Source organism: Nanorana parkeri, unplaced genomic scaffold (genome assembly GCF_000935625.1).
Source record: "Nanorana parkeri isolate BGI_ZX_2015 unplaced genomic scaffold, ASM93562v1 scaffold169, whole genome shotgun sequence".
Lineage (NCBI taxonomy): Eukaryota > Metazoa > Chordata > Amphibia > Anura > Dicroglossidae > Nanorana > Nanorana parkeri.
In genome coordinates, this window is record NW_017306437.1 from 355646 (window position 1) to 377610 (window position 21965).

Consider the following 21965-nt stretch of genomic DNA (forward strand, 5'->3'; position numbering starts at 1 on the left):
AGCTCAAGGCACGTATGCTCACTTATGGTGGGATTGCCCGCACATACAACAGTTCTGGGGGGACGTCACCCGTCTCATTTCCACCATTAGCGGTATATCTACACACATGGACCCCTGGCTGTGCCTCTTCCATCTTAACCCCCTTTCAATGCGTTCATATAAGAGATCGGTAATTCCCTTTATGCTCAATGCAGCGAAAGCTCTCATCCCCACACACTGGCGCTCAACCCAAACACCCACGGTGGCAGAGTGGTTGACACGGGTGGACCATCTGCGTTTGATGGAAGAACTCCATCACTCTAGTAAGGACACATATAGCACTTTTTACACGACTTGGGCGGGATGGCTGCACTTTAAAACTCAGGACGAATATGTCTCAATGTTATCCGCGTGATATGGTCTGCTTTAAAACCTGTTATTCTATTTTATTTAATTAAATTTTTTTTATTAGTAACTCTGTAAAACTGGCGATTGTATTTTACCCTAATACACTATGCTTCCGGTAAAATGATTGCCAAGTTCCATTGAGGGGCTCCATCACTGTATTGTTATGCACTGTTTTGCCACATGCTTGAATGCGCATATTGCGCCCCGACCAGGGGACCAACCCCCCTCCCCCCTGTACCCCTACGTCTCTTGTCCCCCCTTTTACCTTGGATATCGTATGTAATGTGATTGTCTTAATGTATGCTTACTGTATTGTATGTGTGTTTTTTGTTATATTTTGAAAATCTTTAATAAACATTTAATATGAAAAAAGAGTTGGTGGTATGTATAACTATATTTAAAGACAAACCTGGAACTTGGCTACACATTCAGAGCTACAAAAATTGTAGAGTTTTCCATCAGGCATTGTGGCTTGATACTGAGGTAAGGTGTTCCTTTTACAAAAATGACAAATTATTCCCGCAGCTGAAAGGCAAATTATAGACCATTAACATTTCACATGTAAACAAGATTCAAATGCATTTCATTTTTTTTTCTACTTTTCTACTTCCTGGTCCACTTGGGCATAAATTATGTAATTGTGCCCAAGCATTGCATCCTGGGAAGGCTACATCAGCAGTGCATTGCTGAGAAATCTCATCTGCAATCTTATGAGATCTCAGGGAAAGGCATTTGTTTCCCCTGGAGAAGATGTGCATGGTCACATGTCCTAGTCACATAAGTTTCAAAAAGTAAAGGGAGATACATTAATCTCCCCTAAGTAAAATTGGCCACTGTGAGAGGAATGGGGAGGAAAAGAAAAATAAGGTATTTAAAGAATAAAAAGCAGAAACAGAAAAGTGTCTGTTTGTAAATTGTCATTAGTAAACATTTTTAAAGGTGTTTTTGTTGTCATTATAAAGATCAGGGTAAAGTTCCTCTTTAAGCAGTTAGCCACACACAGCAAGAAATCACAGCTGGTAAGCATACAGTGTCCATACATATACCCCAGGACAGAGTCATGCACTTACTTGGAGTAGGAAGGAGAGTCTGAACTGGAGGTGGAGGTGGAGGTGGTGGTGGCGGCGGCTGTGGCTTTGCAAATTTTGCCTTGTGATTGTTCATGCACGTTGTTGAACAATATGGCTCCATATGTCCATTTATTCCAATGCACTGAGTCATGTCAAAGATTCTACATTGAGTTTTGCATCCTGTGCAGCTGGTTAGCTTTCCATGTTTCTAAATAGAAAAACAGACCAATGGGATTTATTGAAGAATTCAAAAATACTTGACTGTAAAGCACAACCATGCAAGTATATGGAGTGGCACTGAAAAGCTACAGCATGATGTTATACGATAGATTTTGATGATAACAATGAAGGCGGTCCTAAAAACAGCCAATTAGATGCCTTGGTAGTCACCAAGAGAAACAACTCACTACAGATTTTAAAAAACAGCCCCACTAAGAAATAAACCCGGATTCTATGAAAGAGGAAGAGAAGAAAAAGTTGTCAAAGAATTAAACAAACACATCCTCACATTTTAAAAGCCAACTAAAGGAAACTATGAAATCCATTTCTATGGATAACGCCACCATCTTTATTACATCATCTACTGTGAAAGTTAAGCTGGCCATACACTAATATTTTCTTTGTTCAACCTGCGGGCTGAACGAAGTAAATATAAAAGATTCCTCCATCAACGCTTGCAAGCATTGATCGAGGAATCCCCCAGTGTGTTCATTGCCGCCAACTGTTCGGTTTTTCTGGCCGCGGCCAGCGACTGCTGCCACAATCCCCGCACACAGTTGGCAGCTGATTGGGCATCTGCTCTGTTCATTCAAAGATTTCCTGACCTGCTCCTTTGATCAGCTGATCTCGGGATGCTGGTCGAAAGGGTGCCAATGAAGGTTCATCAAGAAGCATCCAAAATTTGAATAGTATATGGCCACGTTTACACACAGGGCCACCTGACTTCTGTCCATCTTACCAAGGTTAGCACATTTGAATGACAATATAAGCAGCTTCTATAAGTCTATGAGGCAGGGCAATATTTGAGATACATCTAAGTTTGGGGTGTACTTAGGCCTAAAAAAAGAAAATAATGACTGGTTGAAGGGTTTTACATGGCGCATTTTAAACAAAACACATTCCCATAGGTATAGGTTTTCATGAAACATGAAGAGGCTTGCTTAGACATATGTGTTCACAATGAAGGTATGTGCAATCAAATACAGAATTTGGCAGCTTACCTAAAACCCAATTGCACTGATTACTGTAATGCAGCCAGGCTGGAAATGCAGTAATAGATATGGGGCGCTTTTATTCATTTTACACAGCTGCAGCAAGCATTAAATACTCTATGCTGCCAGCACACAATCAGACTGCGGCTGTCACACAAAGGAGCAGCCCAGCTCTTTAGCAGTCCTGAATACTGCTCTGAACAGCATTATGAAGTGGGGGCGCTCAGCCGGGCAGAGAGCCGGGGCACTGCCCGGCTCTTGCTGGAGCACTTCCTGGAATTAAAATACAGTAATAAAGAGCAAGAGTTCAATTGAGAATTTAAAGTGTATTTTCACTTTCACAGCCAATAGGTTAACACTATTTTATATTTGTTACAAGTTATCGTTCACATAGCATAAGCTAAAAAAAATAAAAAAAATGATTTTTGCAGTTTAAATTGCCTTTTCTTGGGTTAGGGTTTCGTGACTTCGTAAGGGTTAATATTTCTACTTGCTTCTTCTCCTTTGTAATGTAAGGAGGGGCTGTGAGCGGTTAAAGGATTAAAAAAGCCTGGCTTCTCCATTGTAGGTTAATGAAGTTATTGAGACAAACACAATTCATACATCCCTGTCCAGTATTTCTACAAGGACAGGTCACTTTAAAGGTGCTCAGAAAAAAACAAAAAAACTTGATTCAGCCATATTGGCTGCTGCAATAAAACATCTAAAAAATAAAAACATTTTAAATGTAAAACTCAAAAAAGGAAAATGTTATGAATTGTTTTGTATTATTTTTCGGTAAGGTGTGTGAACAGTAGCGCAAACATTTTAAAAAAGAATTACATTTTTGAAATTTGACTGCAAAAGTGGACATACACTTTAACATCATTGTCAAAATTCGGATTCATCTGCAACACGACACTCAAAGCCAGTTTCTATCCCTTTATCCTTGGCTTTGAGGCCTCTTATTGAAATATGTGTATGAACCATTGTGTGGATGTGCTCACCGATATTGCATAAAACTGGAAATTAATTGTTCTTCTGCTAAGATATGTGGAAGCTAAAGCCTGGTTTACAATGCTCCTGAAAATGTAAATCTGCACTCCAAACCACTAAATACAAAGAAAAAAAAATGCATATAATGGAGGCGTTTTAACTGCCACATTTTGTATTTGTGTCGATCTAGTCTTAAGATATACACAGGTCTGCCAAAACAACACAGCCCTCCCTAAACTGTAGGTCAGTAACCCCGTTACAGGTCTCCTCCCCACCCCCAGCCCGTGACTGCACAGTAAAGGAAAAAACAGCAGACTGATGAGCTCACCTCTCTGTAACTCTGCTCTTTCCTCCTATCAGCATTTTTCTGGCATTGCAGCACAAATGATTGGCTTCTTGTGCTATTTCTCCCTCTCCGAGTCTGAGCTCTGCTATACAGGGAACTACAAGAAGCTGACACCAGGTCAAATTCAGGTATTTTCACTGCTTGCATTTAAAACTACATTTAATTATGTATTAATAAATACAGAGCTGCATTAACACGCTTCTTCATCTGCCTGAAGTTCAGAATCAGAGCTAGTTCATACCAACCCCAGTGCGTTCTGGCCGATTCGGCACAGTCAGCATTTTTTCTGACCGCACCGGACTGGAATGCAGGCATTGATGCGTCACGCATTCCTGTGGGGGGCGATCATGCTGCGGTCGGGGGGCGTGGCCGCGGTGCCATAGACTTCAATGCACCACTAAGCCCCCTCCTTTTCCAGAATGCAGTGAGTCAGCCAGGATGTGATCCAGTGCATTTCGGCACTGAATCGGGCTGGGACGCACTAGGGCTGGTGTGAACTAGCCCTCAAAAGAACATTTTCAAGGACAGAAATATATAGGCTTCCACTGCTAAAATCCTTCTAAAATGCAAGTAACGTGGCTGGTGCCCAGAATATACAGTATCTGCATACTACCATTGCTACCCATCTAATTCAACTTGGGAAGTACTGCAACCAGCAGCTGCACGGCAATTATCCTTTCAGAAGGAGGTCAGCAATGGCAGCCCACATTTTCTCTTATAACTGGTCTACTTTAAAGTGCATCTAATCCCAAGAGCAAATGTGTAATATATTGCAGCTTACCATTTTTTAGATGTGGTGGCTGCATTAGTTTTCTTTTTTCAGGATTTTCCTCTCTTTATTTTCACCTGGTGTTCCTGCAAGTAACACATTTCCTGTTCTAAAGCGACAACTCTTGCTCACTGTACTGCATCTATGTACTACAGAACTCCTCCCTCTCATCACCATAACATTGAGGGATTCGTCTTACAGTCCACCAAGACAGCTGAGAACATTGTAACTGATACAGGAACAAGCACAGGCAGACAGTATGAGGCACGATTTCTATATATTATGTAATATTTCTATATTCTCTACACATGGTACATTTGTACAATGTTATTTTTAACAGAACAAAAGAGAGGAAGGTGTTACATACACATCAAATATTTAACCAATAATACATACAGTGTGGAAAATAATGATTCGATCCCCTGCAGATTTTGTAAGATTGCAGGACAGAATATCAACCACAAATCCAGAAAAAACACATGATACAAATGTTATAAATTGAGTTGCAGTTCAGTGAGTAAAATAAGTATTTGATCCCCAGGCAAAACATGACTTAGTACTTGGTGGATAAACCCTTGTTGGCAGTCACAGAGGTAAGACGTTTCTTGTAGTTGGTTACACTAGGAGGAGGGATTTTGGTCCACTCTTCTTTACAGATCTTCTCTAAATCCTTAAGGTTTCTTTGCTGTCGTTTGGCAACTCAAAGTTCCAGCTCCCTCTATACATTTTCTATAGGATTAAGGTCTGGAGACTGGCTAGGCCACTCCACAACCTTAATGTGCTTCTTCTCGAGCCACTGCTTTGTTGCCTTGGTGGTATGTTTTGGGCCATTGGCATGCTGAAAGACCCATCCACAACCCATCTTCAGTGGGAAGATTTTACAATACATGGCCCTGTCCATTGGCACCTCAATGCAGCAAAGTCGGCCTGTATCTTTAGCAGAGAAACAGCCCAAAGCATAATGTTTCCACCTCATTGCTTGACTGTAGGGATGGTGTTCTTAGGGTCATAGTCAGAAATTTTCTTCCACCAAACATGGAGTTTAGTAAATGCCAAAGAGCTCAATTTTTGTCTCATCTGACCGCAGCACTTTCTCCCAATCCTTCTCTAAATCATTTAGATGTTCATTGGCAAGCTTCAGACGGGCCTGTACATGTGCCTTCTTGAGGAGGGGGACCTTGCGGGCCCTGCAGTATCTCAATCCATGGCGGTGTATTGTGTTACCAATGGTTTGTTTGGCGACTGTGGTCCCAACTTCCTGGAGATCATTTACAAGCTCCTCCCGTGTAGTTCTGGGCTGATCCCTCACTTTTCTCATGATCATCCTTACCCCATGAGACGAAATCTTGCATGGAGCTCCAGACCGAGGGCGATTGATGGTTATTTTGTATTCCTTCCATTTGCAAATAATCGCTCCAACAATTGTTTCCTTCTCACCAAGCTTCTTCGTGATAGTTTTGTGGCCCATTCCAGCCTTGTGCAGGTCTACGATCTTGTCCCCAACGTCCTTTGACAGCTCTTTGGTCTTGCCCATTGTGGTGAGGTTAGAAAGAGATTCTGTGGACACGTGTCTTTTATATACTTAACAAGTTGTCGTTAGGAGCACCTTCTTAAATTGACAGGACTAATCTGTGTATCACATAGCCAGTCTGTGGGAGGAGCCAGAATTATTGTTGGTTGGTAGGGGATCAAATACTTAATTTTACTCACTGAACTGCAACTCAATTTATAACATTTGTATCATGTGTTTTTTCTGGATTTTTGGTTGCTATTATGTCTTTATCATTTAAAATACACCTCTGATAAAAATTATATACCGTTCATTTCTTTGTAAGTGCGCAAACTTACAAAACCTGCAGGGGATCAAATACATATTTTCCTCACTGTATATAAGATCACCTAGAAACTATCAGTTATATATTTTACTAGCTTATTTAAGTACAATTCCCTGTGCAGCTCTACAACCCATCCCCATAATGATCATAGCTTACCTAATTCCAGTGGGTTTTATAACTTTGACTGGTAATGGTTAGCTTGAGGAAGATATGTTTGCTAAGTTAAAGGAAATGTATCTTAAATTTGTAGAAAGTAAATGTGATCAGTTTAACAAATTATATTAAGGTAAGGTCTCCAAAATCAGAAATATATGCTTTTATGTGTCATCATATTTACAGATTACATTACTGTAATATAAGGCGTGATTCCCACTAAGCATTGCTGCACATTAACTGAACGTAACTACATTTCTTAACCATCAGTCTGCTCAGAGTGGTTGAAAAAATAAGCTATACAAGAAATTTAAATCTATATATGAAACAAGCAGCATAAAGAATGAGAAACAAAAAAAATCTGTATTTGTGTATGGAAAAAAAAAATCCAAAATGGATTAACATTGGATGAATATTACACACATATATGTATCTATCTATATATCTATTTTTTTATGCCAAAGCCCAAACTAACCAGTCTTCCTGCGGGATACCAATAAAAAAAAAAAAAAAGAAAAAAAAAGAAAAGGAGACCATGCCACTCACTGAATCAATTACCGTATTTTGCACTCCATAAGGCGCACCTGACCATAGGACGCAGGGAGGGCAGGGTTCTGCGACAGCTGCAGTTAGTGACAGCTAAGACAGGTGGTTCTGCGATAACAGCGCCACAGTCTCATTGATCACACAGAGCAGACGAAGAACGGACGTTCTTGCGGGAGGAAGCTGCGGCTAGCACTATCTTCAGGGATTTCTGTAATATGAGATCTACCACCGAACTAGGTCTTATTTTCGGAGTAGGTCTTATATTACAGAAATCCCTGAAGATAGTGCTAGGTCTTATTTTCGGGGTAGGTCTTACTTTCGGGGAAACACGGTATTTACAGGAAAACAGTGTTTTTCCATATAGATTTTCTATATTCATTTCTGTATTAACTTTTCTTTTTAATTGGATATTTTGAAATGCCAAGTATAAATATTTCAAAGTTACCGTTTTAAGCCAGCAGGAGGAGAGCTAAAGAAGCCAGACACAGCTACTTTAATAGAGCAGCTGTCATCTTAAAGTGACACTAAACTAGGGAGATATATCTTAAAAATGCATTCAAGCACCTGACTGAGGGCTCAACAAATCCCAGGTGCCAGGTTGCCATGGCGACTAGAAATTGCATCCTGGTGCCTGGGCTTTTGTCAGCTGCCTTCTCTGCGCCCCCCCACACGCTGTGGTCTGTGACCCCTTCGATCAACCTGCTCCCCCCCCACACGCTGTGGTCTGTGACCCCTTCGATCAACCTGCTGGGAGGAGAGACCGCTGTCAGCCATTGTGCTCCCCAAACACCACCTCTTTCCCCTTTAGGTCCCTCCTCTGATGATTGACAGTAGGCAGTGGGTGGGTGCAATAGCCAGCATGCTTTTACAATTTGAAACAGCCAATAGTAGGCTGGCTATTGCTCCCAGCCACTGCCTGCTGCGTTTACATTCAACTACCTCAGTCCCCTCAAAGAGAACCTGTCATCTTCAAATCTTACCTGAGCAAACGGAAGAGAGAAGCCGATTGGTTGCCATGGGCAACTGCTCCAAATTTTGTCTGCTCCAGTTTTTATAAATTCCCCCTAAGTGATTTGGTGGCATATCTTCTTTCAGCCAAATTAGGATAAAATCTACTTAAAATGTGTTACAGGTTACCCTTTACATTGCATACTTCTGTCTGTGCTTGCAGATCTCATTATCAGTTGTAAACAATGTAACAATGTCTGTCAAAGCATATTTCCACTTTTGCAGTCAAATTTGAGAAATCTCCTCTATAGGAGTGAGGAGTGTTATGTGTTTCCATTCAAACAGCATAACAAAAAAGTTTTTTTTTTTTTTTTTAAATATTTCTTACCTTTAAGATGTTTTGTTGCAGCAGCAAGATGGCCAAATCTAGTTTTTTTTCTGAGCACAGTCTCAGTGATCTTTCCTTATAGAAGACTTAGGACTGAAATTTGAGGATTGAGTTTCTCTCATTAACTTTATTACCTTACAATGCAGAAGCCAGAGTTGTAATCCTTTAACCCTTTGTTAGGACAGGCAGTGTTCAAAATTACTTTACAAAATCATAATGAACAAACCCCTCACATTAAAAAGGAGAAACATGTAGACATTTTAACCCTAAAAGAAGTCAAGAAACCTTAAAGAAAAAGCAATTTAAACTGCCAGAAGCATGTTTTAAATATTGTTTTAGATTATGCTAGATTAGGAATGTGAAACAAATATAAATAGGTGTTAAACCAATTTAGTTGCAAAAGTAGAAATACACTTTAACAAAGGGCTAAAGATCTCGCGGTTTAGGTGGTACTTTTTGGAGGACGCACTTTTCATTAAACTAGAATGGTAAGACTTTGTTTACATTATTTTTTTGTTATGCTGTGTGAATGGGAACACAGACATAGCGGGGAGGGATTCTCAAATCCGTCTGTAAAAGTAGAAATACACTTTAAATTAGTCAGTTCAAAATTAACCTCAGTTCTAAATCTCCTGATCATTCATTTGTCACTCTACTATAGGCCCTACGAGATGACTTGATATGCCATGTAACTGCCACTAGGTGTCATGATTTTAACCAATACAGAAGTGTGAACTAAAATAAACTACATCAAACGCTTTTTAAGCAAAGTAAATATTTTAATGAAACAAGTTTAACAGTTAAATACACAATTCTAGAATTTGTCTGCCAACAGCAGAAATGTGTGCAGCAAGCAAGCATCCCAACCACCTGCATGAAGCAACAGTAAATAATCTGTAATTATACATTACAAACAAGACCATTTGAACTCATTAGGGTCAGTTCAGTGCAAATAGCCATTTTAAAAAGGCAACAATCTTATCCCTGAAGAGTAACTATCATTAAGAGAAAAGCTGCAATTGTTGAGCTCTCCTAAACATGCTACTTGCCTGACAGCCACTCTTATGCACTTACTCGGCCTGGAACAAATATGCATATGACTTGCTTGTGATTTTTCTAATTTGCATACTTATTCCAGGTCAGTAAATGTAATAAAGATAGTGGGCGAGTGCTACAGTCTGTAACCTAGCATTTTCAGGAGCAATGACAGCCACCGGGTTTACTTCAATACAGTAAAGGAAAGCTCCAATTGCTTGCTCGAGGTCAACACCATTCAAAGTAAAACTGATATTTTGAGTATGGATTGATCCTGGTAGACGCTGGTGCCAACCTGTATTGCAATGGGTGTGTCTTTACCACTGGACTTTTCATTTAGTCTATGCTGTGAAGAATACCACAGGAAGATTAAAGTGTACTTAGGCGCCAACAATGAACGCTTCTCTATTATGGTTTGTTAAGTGCAAAAAAATACCTACGCGAGAAATTCAGAGAGGTCCTGCGCACACTTCCTGTGTTATCTCACTTCTGAGCTTGCAATACAGAACAAGTAGTCCCTGAACTAAACCCCAACCATTCTCCTAATCTCCATGAGCATTTGACAACTGGGCAGGTCTCATACGAGGTTTTGCCATTTCACAAGAGGAAATTAGGAGCAGAGTGCATTTCTGTACTGCATGGTACATACGCTTTGATTAAAAGGAGAACTATGGGGTCAGGGCTTTTCCCCATAGTTCTCCTTAGGGTAACGGGAGGACACAAACTAGCGTCCTCCCATTACCCTAAGCTCAGTATACCGCGAGCTACAGCTCGCGGTATACTGAGACGCCGCCGCCGGATCGTATCCCAACATCGATGTCGAGATCCGCCCAGCTGTGTGAGTGACAGCTGGCTCTGCCTATCTAGAGGCAGAGCCAGCTGTACCCGCCCCCTCCCCCGTCTGTTCCGCCAGTCAGCGCTGGAGGATCAGAGCGGGGAGGGGGGAATCCAGCCCCTCCCCTATCACGGCAGAGAGCTGTGACAGGATCGAGAGGTGAGCGAACGCCGGTATATGTTCGCTCACCTCCCGATCTACTGAGCCGACCTGTGACAGTCTCATTGTCACAGGTCGGCTAGAACTATGAGGTGAGTGAAAAGCACTCACCTCATAGTTCTCCTTTAAAAGACAAACTGGCCAAACAAATGTTTGTATTTAGGCCAAAATTGCAGCTGTGTGTGGCCATGCCAGCACCACTTTTTTCTTTAATTTACAAAATACTTTTGTTGAAGGATCCACGCCACGTCTCAATTGCCAATAAGCTGCAGTCACTGATTAGGTATTCTGACAACTGTAGGCGCTGGTTGTCAGAATACAATAGCAGGCACTGAGCTTCCTCCATCCACGCTGCTTAGCTGTGGCTAAAGGAGAAAAAACACCAACAGGTGTTTTTAACTAAAGAGTGAAGAGTTTGGAGAAGTCAGGAGAAGTGAACAATCTAGGACAGAATAGCTGATTTGGAAAAAGTCTCCAATTCAGCTCCCTTTCCAGTTCAGCTATGTTCTCCTAGATTGTTCCCTTCTCCTAACTCCTCACCCTTCTGTGAATAGGCCTGCATGTGAGTGGCCAGCTTTAGACTCTGAAGCAATGTGTGCCAGAACTTGGAAACTTCAAAATGGAGATGTCATCACTGAAGTCCTTGCGACATGAATAGCCAATGAAATTCAGTTTACCAGAGCTCACCCACAAATATCAGTTTTGTATGGAATGGACTATTAGCAAGTCACAGATTCACGACACAAATCCTAAACTAGAAGACATCTACAGAGGACTAATAACCACCTGAACACCATAAAAGCAAAATAATACAAAAACATCTTAATATATTTTAAATTTTCTTTCCATCTATAGTAGCTGCCGAGACAGTGTTCACCCTTGCATTTGGGCAATCCCATGCAAGGGTTAAGTGCAATTTTTTTTGTCTACGTGTTAAAGAAAATCTGCCCAGAGTTTTATGCATTTAGCGGGTCTTTTCTGCCCGTGCGTGCCCGCTAGGGGGCGCGCGCGAGCAGAAAAAAATTGCCGTCTGGAGACGGCAACCCGCAGATGCTGCAGTGCCGTCCGTCCGTTTTTTTACTACGGGCGGACGGCAAGAGGTTAAATTTACAAATGAGAAACTTACAAATAGCTTGGAAACATTATGTGATGAACACAGGCAATTTGTAGGAGTGTTCAAAGGGCTAATAGGCAGCAAACGGGATTTCCTCCCACCTTTACAGAATTTGGTATGAACATTCCAATTTCATTTTGTGTACCCATTTTTCTCCATTAGCCATTTCAGTTTTGTGAAGGAAAGCTGCACCTAAACACCTAATAACTAGATTGTATGAAAGTCATTGAAGTGTTTGGGGGCTACTTAAAGCTTCCCCAAACCAAAAAGTTTACATACTGCCAGTCCTTCTATCAGTATGAGCTGGCTGCATTTGCTTTCATTTTCACCTGGTAATCCTAAGAACACCTCACCTCCCCTGTCCTAGGGTGGCTACGCTCACTCCACAGTATCTATGGATATTGATGGTTGTCACCCAGACTATTTAAAAGAATGTCTTCTGCTCCATTCCCTTTACATGAGGGTAGGTGAATTATTTGCTTTCAAAAGTAAGTGAACATTCTTTTTTGCTTCCAGTTCATCTAAGAGGAGGTAAGAAGGAGCAATTGGTATTTTCTGTACTTGCTGATGTTCTTAGCCTGAATAATGTAAAGTAATGCAGCCACCAAATCTAATCACTGGTGAGCTGAAATAAATTATATTTTTGTTTTTAGTAGGGATGGTGCATACCACTTGTACTTGCCAAAATGCTCTGATATTTACCCCCGATGCTGGAACTTCTGGTCAGAGGGATATTTCCTCTGACCGGCAGTGCCGTGACGGAACATATAGCCGGCTTCCCGGCCAAGCACAAAGTCAGCTGCAGGTAATGACCCGCCTCCCTGATTGGCCAGGAAGCCGGCTTCTCGGCCAATCAGCATCGAGCCAGCCAAACAGCATGGACCCGGCTTCATGGCCAATCAAGCAGGGCGCCATGTACTCGCTGCCCGGCTTCGCGATTGCCCGGGAAGCCGGCTCCATGCTACTGGAAGTACCGGTATCGGCGAGTACCGAAATATAAATAACGGTACTCTTACTCAATACCGAAAAACCGGTATCGGTGCATCCCTAGTTTTTAGGTTTAGATACCCTTTATAGATGGTTAACAAGATGTATGCGATAATGGCAAAATGTGTCTTACCTTTCTACCCTCAATTCAGAGATGTTTAGCTGCAGAGTTCAGATTTGTTTCCTCCCCCTCTGCGGCTCTTTTAGGTAATACCTTATAGACAAACCTTATAGAAACTGAACTCAGCATCTGAAGATCTCTGTATGAGTATAGTATGAATTATGGTTATCTGTATGCTTTATGGTTATTTACAAGCACCCAATCCACTCAACCCACCCCAGAAATGTTGTGATCTTCCTGGAGTTCTACAAATATTTATACCCTAAAGTGTGACCAAGTTCACACTATACGCAGACTTGTGTGGGACTAACATAGTACAGAGAAAATGCAAAAGCTGTCTGTATGCCCTGAAAGTGATTTTCGCCCATGGGCAAGCAGGCACTAAATTAGGAAAACAGAGTGAGTACTTTACACACTCACCTCCCCCTATGTTTCATTGATAAGAACATTGAATTATTTTTCAAAATAAAAGGGATATCTTAAAAGCAGAATTCCAGGAAATTTCTAATTAACCCTTGCAGTAAGGCTACACCGGCACTGCACCTACACCTGCAAAATAACAAAGATATACTTACCCAAAGCTTTGTGCCGGCCAGCTGTCACAGTGCTCCCTCCAGGCTGTATTCTCCGCCGCAGCACATTGGAATGTTACTCAGCGTCCTCACGTCTGTACACGTTGATGATTTATGGGACCTTAGACACATTCCAGGGACCAGTCTAAGAAGAAGCCGGCTCAGAGCATAGGGTGATTATATCTATTGGGGGGGGGGGGGTTTAACATAAACAAGCAGGTAACCCTTGCAGTGCAGAGGTAGTCCCACTGCAAGGGTTAATTAAAAAAATAAAAATAAATCCTGGAGTTCTAAGGGACATTTTTTTTTTATTAATAGCAGCAAAGTTTGTACATATGTCTTACGAGCGTACTGTGAAAGTTAAAATTTTATTACCATCCTAGGTGAAAAAAAATAAATCCCTAAATAAAAAAAATGAGACACTAACAAATATGAGGTACAATGGCCATTGTTAAAATCATACTCTTTGGTGTATGGAGAATAACACCAACTGACCAGGGTACATCTTTTAACATAGTAAACCAACCAAATAATTTGCTAGAGAACAGAGCCTGTCTGACTGGAAATACAGTAAGGGGGATTAATCAAGACTGGAGCAGACAGAATCTGGAGCAATTGCCCATGGCGACCAATCAGCTTCTATCTTTCATTTTCAAAGCTTAACTGAATAAAGTGAAGCCGATTGGTTACTACGGTCAACTGCTCCAGATTCTGTAAGAAACAAAATGTGTTGCACTTTTAGAATGAAGCAGCTATCCATAAACCTTGGATTGTTGTCCATTGTTCAGTCAGTTCACTGGGTTGAACAACACAGGACCCTTGTAGAAGCACTACTCAGAAACACACAGCCAAAGGTGGTCAGAAAATGCTGAAAAGGAGTTTCAATTTTCTGGTCCCTGGGTGCATATAAAAGGCATTATTAAAGCTAATACAGTTACATAGAACAACTAAAACATCTACTAATAAATACTAACAGGCATCAGTCTACATACCCATTGTGTAATAGTAAAACAGGGGTATAGTTCCTTCTTAAATAAACAGTAAATATAAACATGTGCCTTAAAGCAGAAGCAAAAACAAAGAATTATTAAATAAATGACTCTGGAACCTCTTCCAATATATTAAACATTTACATTCTATTCTAACTCCAGCAAACCATATCAAATAGCAATTTAGAACACTAAAAAGCTATGCTTATAAGTAAAAGGAAAAAATATCCCCCCCAATAGAGAAGTACCAAGATTTTGGATGTGGTTTAGGGGGTGGTAAAGGTTTTTTTAGCATTTGATTTCACCAAAGCTTTAACCTCACACAAACACTTGGTGCCGTGTACACAACGTTTATCAACAGATGGCACCAAACCAACAAGATTAAAGTGTATGTTACCCTTGTTTCATTTAGATTTCAAATTCTCCCAAATACCTGGCCATCCTACCAGTCCCCCCTTTTCTATTCTTCATTCTGGCCACACCAAGCATGGAAGCAGATTATATACAGAACAGAGTACCCACGTGCCGAGTGCCTGTACCTTGCATGGTAAGGTTAGACCCACGCCCCTCGTTCAACTGATTGACAGCGGCTCCCAGAAGAAGCTTCGCTGTCAAGACATCAGCTGAAATGTAGCGTCAGCCATATGAAATGCAGCGTACACTGGGGGAAACCTACTTCCCCATTATGTACGACTAAAGAATGTACCCGCCGGCTTTAAAAAGTTGTATACCTCCCCTGATATGAAGGACGGCAAGACCGTAGGCTTTGCAGTCACAAGGCCGCAAAAGGAAACTAAAAAAAAAGTAGTAAACAGTGCTATTTTGCAAAACAAAATGTGCTTATGGTATAGGAACAATATTTACTGTATTACCATATGATTTAATTAAATTGCATCAGGTACTTTAACGCCTGCATATTATCAAAAAACAGGCAAGAGAAAAGTGCAGGGTGCAGCTGGACCCTCCATGCTCAACAAGCAGACGCCAGTTCCTGCAATCACTCATGTCTACATCTATTCATTTCTACCAGGCGTTTCCCCAAGACATCAAGGCACTGACCAGGGATATCTTTTGGTGCCCCACTCCCAACCATAAACAGGCACAATTTACCCCAACATGCATGTTTATGTAAAAATCTTTTTGGAATGGCTAAAAGGTGGCTATACAAAAACAGTAGCAGAACAGAGTATGAGTAAATGTGCTCGTCTACAAGAGATATGCAAGAAAAAAAAGCTGCCAAAATATTCCTTAAAATAAACATAAAAAGGGCAAAGCGTTGCAATTCTCCCAGCAGTGTCTGTAAAAATTAATATATGAGAAGTTAGCATACTCCTCTATGCCTGGGTTTACTTCCTGCGGGGTCAATACAACAGAAGACTAACAGGGGAATAACATTGCAGTCTAAGGCACAAATACTTTCACAGAGAAGTCATTGAGCAATCTGGAAGGGAGCTCCGACATCAAGTTACTGGATTCCTGAGAACTTCGAGGTGTATTTATAAAAAATTCACAGAGCTGTCTGGTGAAACTACATGTACATCTGTTATGTGCAAATGGAGACAAAAAAACTGTTATGCGCACATTTTCTTTACAGGTCGAAAATAAAATCAGCGAAATATCGCATTACAGCCACTAGATGGAGCACTGAGGAGCCCAAGAAAAGTAGTATGCTCCTCAACCATACTAAAGGTATTTTATTGATATTGCATTCAACCTGGAAAGAAAAACTAACATTCATTTTTGCCTCCATTCTTACAGAACAAAGTGTACATGCAGTTTCGATGGGCAAATGGCTCTGGGTTTTTTTAATAAATACATCCCCACTGAATTTAAGTATGGACCGTAAAGGGTACGGTACATTTTCAGTATAATCATGCTGGTTTCTCTGTATAGAGAAGTCTCTCAGATTTACCCGAGGACGCCAGCATCAGCATTGCAATTAAATAAAGCAAAAATCAACAGAGAACACGGTGCGCCCAGAAATAGCTCATCTGACTCCCTACATTGTGGAGACACATGCAGGGTGATCATCAGATGATACAATTGTTTGCTTACCATCAGATCCATCAATGCATGTCCAGCTTGTCTTCTGCGCATCTAACTGATGTGTATTTTTACTGGACTTTACACACCGCTTTGTATCGCTTCTAAAACTCAGTAGCGTTTCTTAAACATTTAACCGATAAAAGTTAAAATCTTATGTTTTTCCTGACACAAACCTTTTTTAAGATTATTAATGGGCAGGATTTTATGAACACAATTGTCATTACTAAGTCCAACTATGACAAGTGACATAAGATATTACTGTAAAAACACCTTAGCCAAAAGGAAAACAGCAAACGCTTTGTGCTTGCTACGCACTCATCTCTATGTTATGTAGTCACAACCTCAGACATGCAGGAAAAAAACCAAGAAAGATAAACTTGTCCGAGGTCAAGATTAATCAGGTGTTGAAGAGAATGCCAATGTCCCCCAAATCAGTTCAATAGCCCTCCCCCATTGTTTGACTTGTTCAGTAGGACAAGTGCCTGGTACAATTGCATAGATGTGTGTGCAGACTATGACATTGAGGAATTTTCCTTCCTTCCATTTAGAACATTTTGGGACAACTTGAAAAGTTTACCAGCTTAAAATCACTGAGGCAGGCTGGGCTGCAGAACCTCTTCCACTGGCCATCTATCATGAGAACATTGCTTCCGGCGCCTTTGCTTGGTAGGTATTCTCCACAGTGTTCGCAACAATTCATGATCAGACCGTTGGCCATCCTATAGCGATTGAAGCAGTGATCACTGCACAATTTATGAGTCATGTTTTTAAAGCTAACTTCATGGCGAATCTGAAAAGAAAGAGGAGACATTAGAAAGTTTCACAAAACTCAGGACTTCAAGGAAATTGTGGTTTTGGACATATGTTCTCAATAATTATTATGATCATGCCCCCATGACCAGCTGTACCCTTGAGAAAACCCAGTGTTCTTCCACGAGTCCATTGTCACATTAAAGCGGACCTTTACCCAGATCTTTATAATGACACTCTACAAACAGATACTTCTAGATAATTGCAGGCTTTGCATACCTTATTTCTCTTTTCTGCCCCAGTTTTCTGACAGATATAGTGTTTGCGTTTCCTACACGGAAGACCTCGCGGGACGAAAACGTTATTTTTAATCTGCACGGATTCTGCTCGTTTGTGGCCATTATATAGCTGAATCCGCCATATCATCGTGCTCGTACTATTTTGTAAGCTGCGTGGTTCTGTACCGTGTGCAAAAGTCTTAACAATGCACATTAAAGTGCAATTTTGTTTTATGTTAAGAGCGGCCCCGTGTGTATTTGGCCGGCCTAATACACGCGCACAACTACTCCTGTGTGAATGGAGCCTAAGGTCAGATTACTAGGGCATGTGACTGTGCACGTCATCTCAGGGGAGGAAAATGCCTTTCCCTGAGATCTCGTGAGATTACAGATGATTTCCCAGCAATGCTCTGCTGATGACGAGACAATCCCAGTGTGCATTGCTTTGGCAAACTTTGCACTTTCAAAACAGGAAGTGAATGTTCTGCAAGTGTAAGTATTTCAAAATCACAGCATTTTACACCTGACATGTCTATGTTATTATTAATCATTACACATAGAGAGATGCATTAGTAGAATTTGATTTTTAACTGTAAAGGTCCGCTTTAAGTAAACAAAAACAAATAAGCATTTCTATAAAAAGATATCAAACTATTAACAGCTCTCTGGTCATAAGTAGTGCCTCGTGTGTGTAGCATCAGTTTCAGCCTGTAGCATCAGTTTCAGCCTGGCTCCATCCAACTGGTCGCTGGCCTTAAATGATCAATGCTATTCAGACTGCAGAGGGCTCCACACGGTTTACTACTAAGGGAATGTAGAGCAGGCGAAGTAACACCTTTTTACACAACGTCTAATATGACAATGAAGAGTTATTTGCTCACTGCCAATCAGATTTAACAATCAATTTGGGCATGGCTAACTGGTGAGTGCAGAAAACTTGGCACTATATGAGGCTGCTTTGACCAAAAGAGAGGTTTTCTAATAGACAAAACAATTAACCACAGACACCTATATATAGAGAAAGGAAAAGTTACTACGGTATATAGTAAAGTAAACCTACTCCCAATGTCTCAAGCCAATGAGCATGACAAGATTTATATAAGTGAACGGATTACATCTCCAATAAAGCAGAAGTAATGCTTCTTATGAAGCTTTACTTCTGCTTTATTGGAGATGTAACAAAAAAAGTGTGATTGGTGGGCTCTCATTTTGTTCTGTACACTGAGCTGCGCATGCAAAGCTCAGCGCACAGACCTGGCACAAGTAACTCCCATGCACATCAGCGGGACATTTGTCATCGGGGCCCAGCCAATCAAGTGCCTGAAACCCAGAAGACAGGGAGGAAGATGGAAGCGCCAGTGAGGGAGGAGAGCAGTGCTGGAGGGGAATGCTTTGGTAGTTTAATAATTTGTCTGTACTTCCACCTTTTCATTACAAGTGTTGCTAGCCTCCTATACAGGCAACGCTCCTTCCACACACTCCTCGTAATATATGGTGTGTGATATGCAGGAGAGAAAATATGACAGCTGGAAGAACAGTTAATATTTGACTTACATATGGTGGTCACTAGGGTTGCACAGATACCAAGTACAGTACTCGGTACAAGTACTCGTACATGTACCGATACTTTTGAGCTCGAAGACTAGAAAAAAATTCAAAAATTAGGAGGCAGTTGTCATTTGTAAGGAGCACGCGGAGCTCCCGGGATTTGTACATCACTGTTTTAATGTACGATTTTGTTTTTATAAATAAAGGGGTTGCACAGATACCAGTTTTGCGAGTACTGGTACTTGCCGAGTACTTACAAGTACGAGTACTGATACATTTTTGTTTATTGTCATGTGACGGTTTTTCTAAAAAACAATACAGACTAATGATTTCAGGACAATGGTGGAGCGCCAGAGCCAGGTCTCAGCTGCAACCCCTGTAGTTCTCATGAAAATGCCAAGTATCTGCACTGGTACTCGAAACGTATCTGTGCAACCCTAGTGGTCACTGATCTTTACATAATTTGAAATGAAATCATTAAATATGGTCTTTGCCACACTTTTGAATGGTGGAGGAATTAATGCACACACTGAATATCACTTAGGGGGTGATGCACATGCTCTTAAAACATATCACATGCACAGCAGACAGGTCATTAAGGGGTTAAGGTTTACAACCTGGGGAACTGAGGGGTTAACATCATTCATGGTGGCTGATCGCCGAGAGGATAATGCACATTTGAAGCAGATTGGTCACTGATTGGTTAAAGCACATACGATGGCGGTCTAAAACTGGCTAGAAAGCTCTGTGTAGTGAAGGACCATCTTACTGGTGGTATGGATAGTGAGGAGTGATGTGTATGCCCAGGACAGAATACGGGTGAGAGACCAATGAATGCCTGTATTATGTTACTTATGTCAATGAGAGAGGCTTGAAACCTATCTTCCTCACTTTCCACTGACTTACATTATCTACTGGGTTTCAGTTTACACCAGTTTCTATTTAGAACCAGTCCTTGTTTTGAGAGAGGCCTGGAACCTAACTCCCTCACTTCCCATTGACATACATTATATATATTTGGTTTCAATGTACAACACTCCCAGAAAAGGGTGCCATTTTGAATCAGTGCAAATTGAACAGTTGTAAACCAAGGTGTACGTACACACACACACACACACACACACACACACACACACACACACACACAATATTTGCTAATGAAAATAAGGTATACCTCTGTTAATTTGCCACATATAGTGCATCTTGATTTGTTTTGATTTTTGGCAGAATTCTGCTTGTCCTCATAAACCGATAAACAATAGGTACTACAAAATTCCTGGAAGGATTCACTTGAATCAACTTGAGCAACTATTGTCCCTTTCATTGTTGTAATATCTCTGAAAACATTAAAAACAAAATCATTTTAACAAGCATACTTTGTACAAGACAAGGATGAGCAAAGTGATCTTAAAGTAAATAGGCATCAACAAAGAAAATGAAAACTACAATATTTATTGTCATGATGTTCATGGTCTACACAAACTCACTCTCTGTGCAGCTACTTTTCTGGGCACCAAATCTTCTCTCACATCTGAAATCTATCAGCTAAAACAGAACTGAGGTCAAAATATCCCAAGAATGATTTCTGACCTACTGTCATGTTTGGCTGATGTAGTAATGTTGTAAAGAGTGATTCAACAAGATCTGGGTTAACATTACTGCACCTGTACTTTGTATTTGTAAAGGTCCCCATACACCTGCAGATTATCGTACTATAATCGCGGGAGATCATCAGGGAGGCGTGTGAGTGGTCCCAAATTTATTCTGCAGCAGGACAACGACCTCAAACATACAATGTAATTAAAAACTATCTTCAGCGTAAAGAAGAACACGGAGTCCTGGAAGTGATGGTTTGGCCCCCACAGAGCCCTGATCTCAATATAGGGTCTGTCTGGGATTACATGAAGAGAGAAGGTCTGGAACAACCTACTTGCCGAGTTCCTTCAAAAACTATGTGCAAGTGTACCTAGAAGAATTGATGCTGTTTTGAAGGCAAAGGGCGGTCACACTAAATATTGATTTGGATTTCTCTTCTGCTCATTTACTTTCCATTTTGTTAAATAATAAAAACTATTAACCATTTTAGCCCTCGTTCACACCTGACCGTTTTGTAGCGCGTTCTACGCTCGACGAACGCTCTAGAAAACGGTCAAAAATATACATTGCATTGTAGTCAATGGTCTCGTTCCCACCTTGCCGTATTTCCGCCCGTCCCTAACAACCCTACAAAACGGCCCACGCCTGAAAAGGTCCAGGTACTACTTTGGGCCGTTTTGTAGGGCGTTTTCCATTGGGATACAGCCAAGTAGCCTTCGGAATCGCGTGATGGTCGCGCATATTCAATACGCCAAGGTGTGAACCCAGCCTAACTTCTGAAAGCATTCTTACTTTGCAGCATTTTTTCACACCTGCCTAAAACTTTTGCAAAGTACTGTATGTGCAGCTTTACACTTACCCTTGAGGAACGGCTGCTGCCGCTTTCAGCTGGCAAAAAAAGATGGAGGTAAATAAACCCCTTCCATGTTGGAGTAAACTGTGTTGCAGACAAAATTAGCTCTGAGGCAATTCCAGATTCATATAGAACTTATTTGCAGTTACATGAATCTGTCGCATGGACGGGAGATATTTCTAATGAGTGCCTACGATGCTCTTTATGAATTTTAGAGAGCATGCCTTAGGCTGGTGTTAAAGATTTGTAAACTGCACCCCCTAAGATAAATTCTGTAGCCTTTAAATATTAATATCTGGTCCTAACACACAACGCTAAAAGGGTGACCCAAAAAAAAAACAGTCCTTGTATTAAGCTCCTGTAAAATCGGCGCAGTAACACCCAGATTAAAACAGGTAAACTCAGCACACTGGCCGGTTATACTGACAGGGCTGTGCACTCCAGTGGAGCCTAA

The 21965-nt window shown here is 41.0% G+C and overlaps 1 protein-coding gene across 1 annotated transcript in view; it reads right to left on the bottom strand.

The window, feature by feature from the left end:
- ZMYM2 (zinc finger MYM-type containing 2) overlaps positions 1-21965 on the bottom strand; it is a 73486-nt gene that overhangs the window by 28463 nt on the left and 23058 nt on the right. The window contains exons 4-7 of the mRNA XM_018554670.1: positions 20237-20399; positions 17064-17276; positions 1452-1665; positions 797-912 (exon numbers count right to left, since the gene is read on the bottom strand). Of these exons, the coding sequence (XP_018410172.1) occupies positions 797-912; positions 1452-1665; positions 17064-17276; positions 20237-20399 (706 nt within the window). The remainder of the gene's footprint in view (positions 1-796; positions 913-1451; positions 1666-17063; positions 17277-20236; positions 20400-21965) is intronic.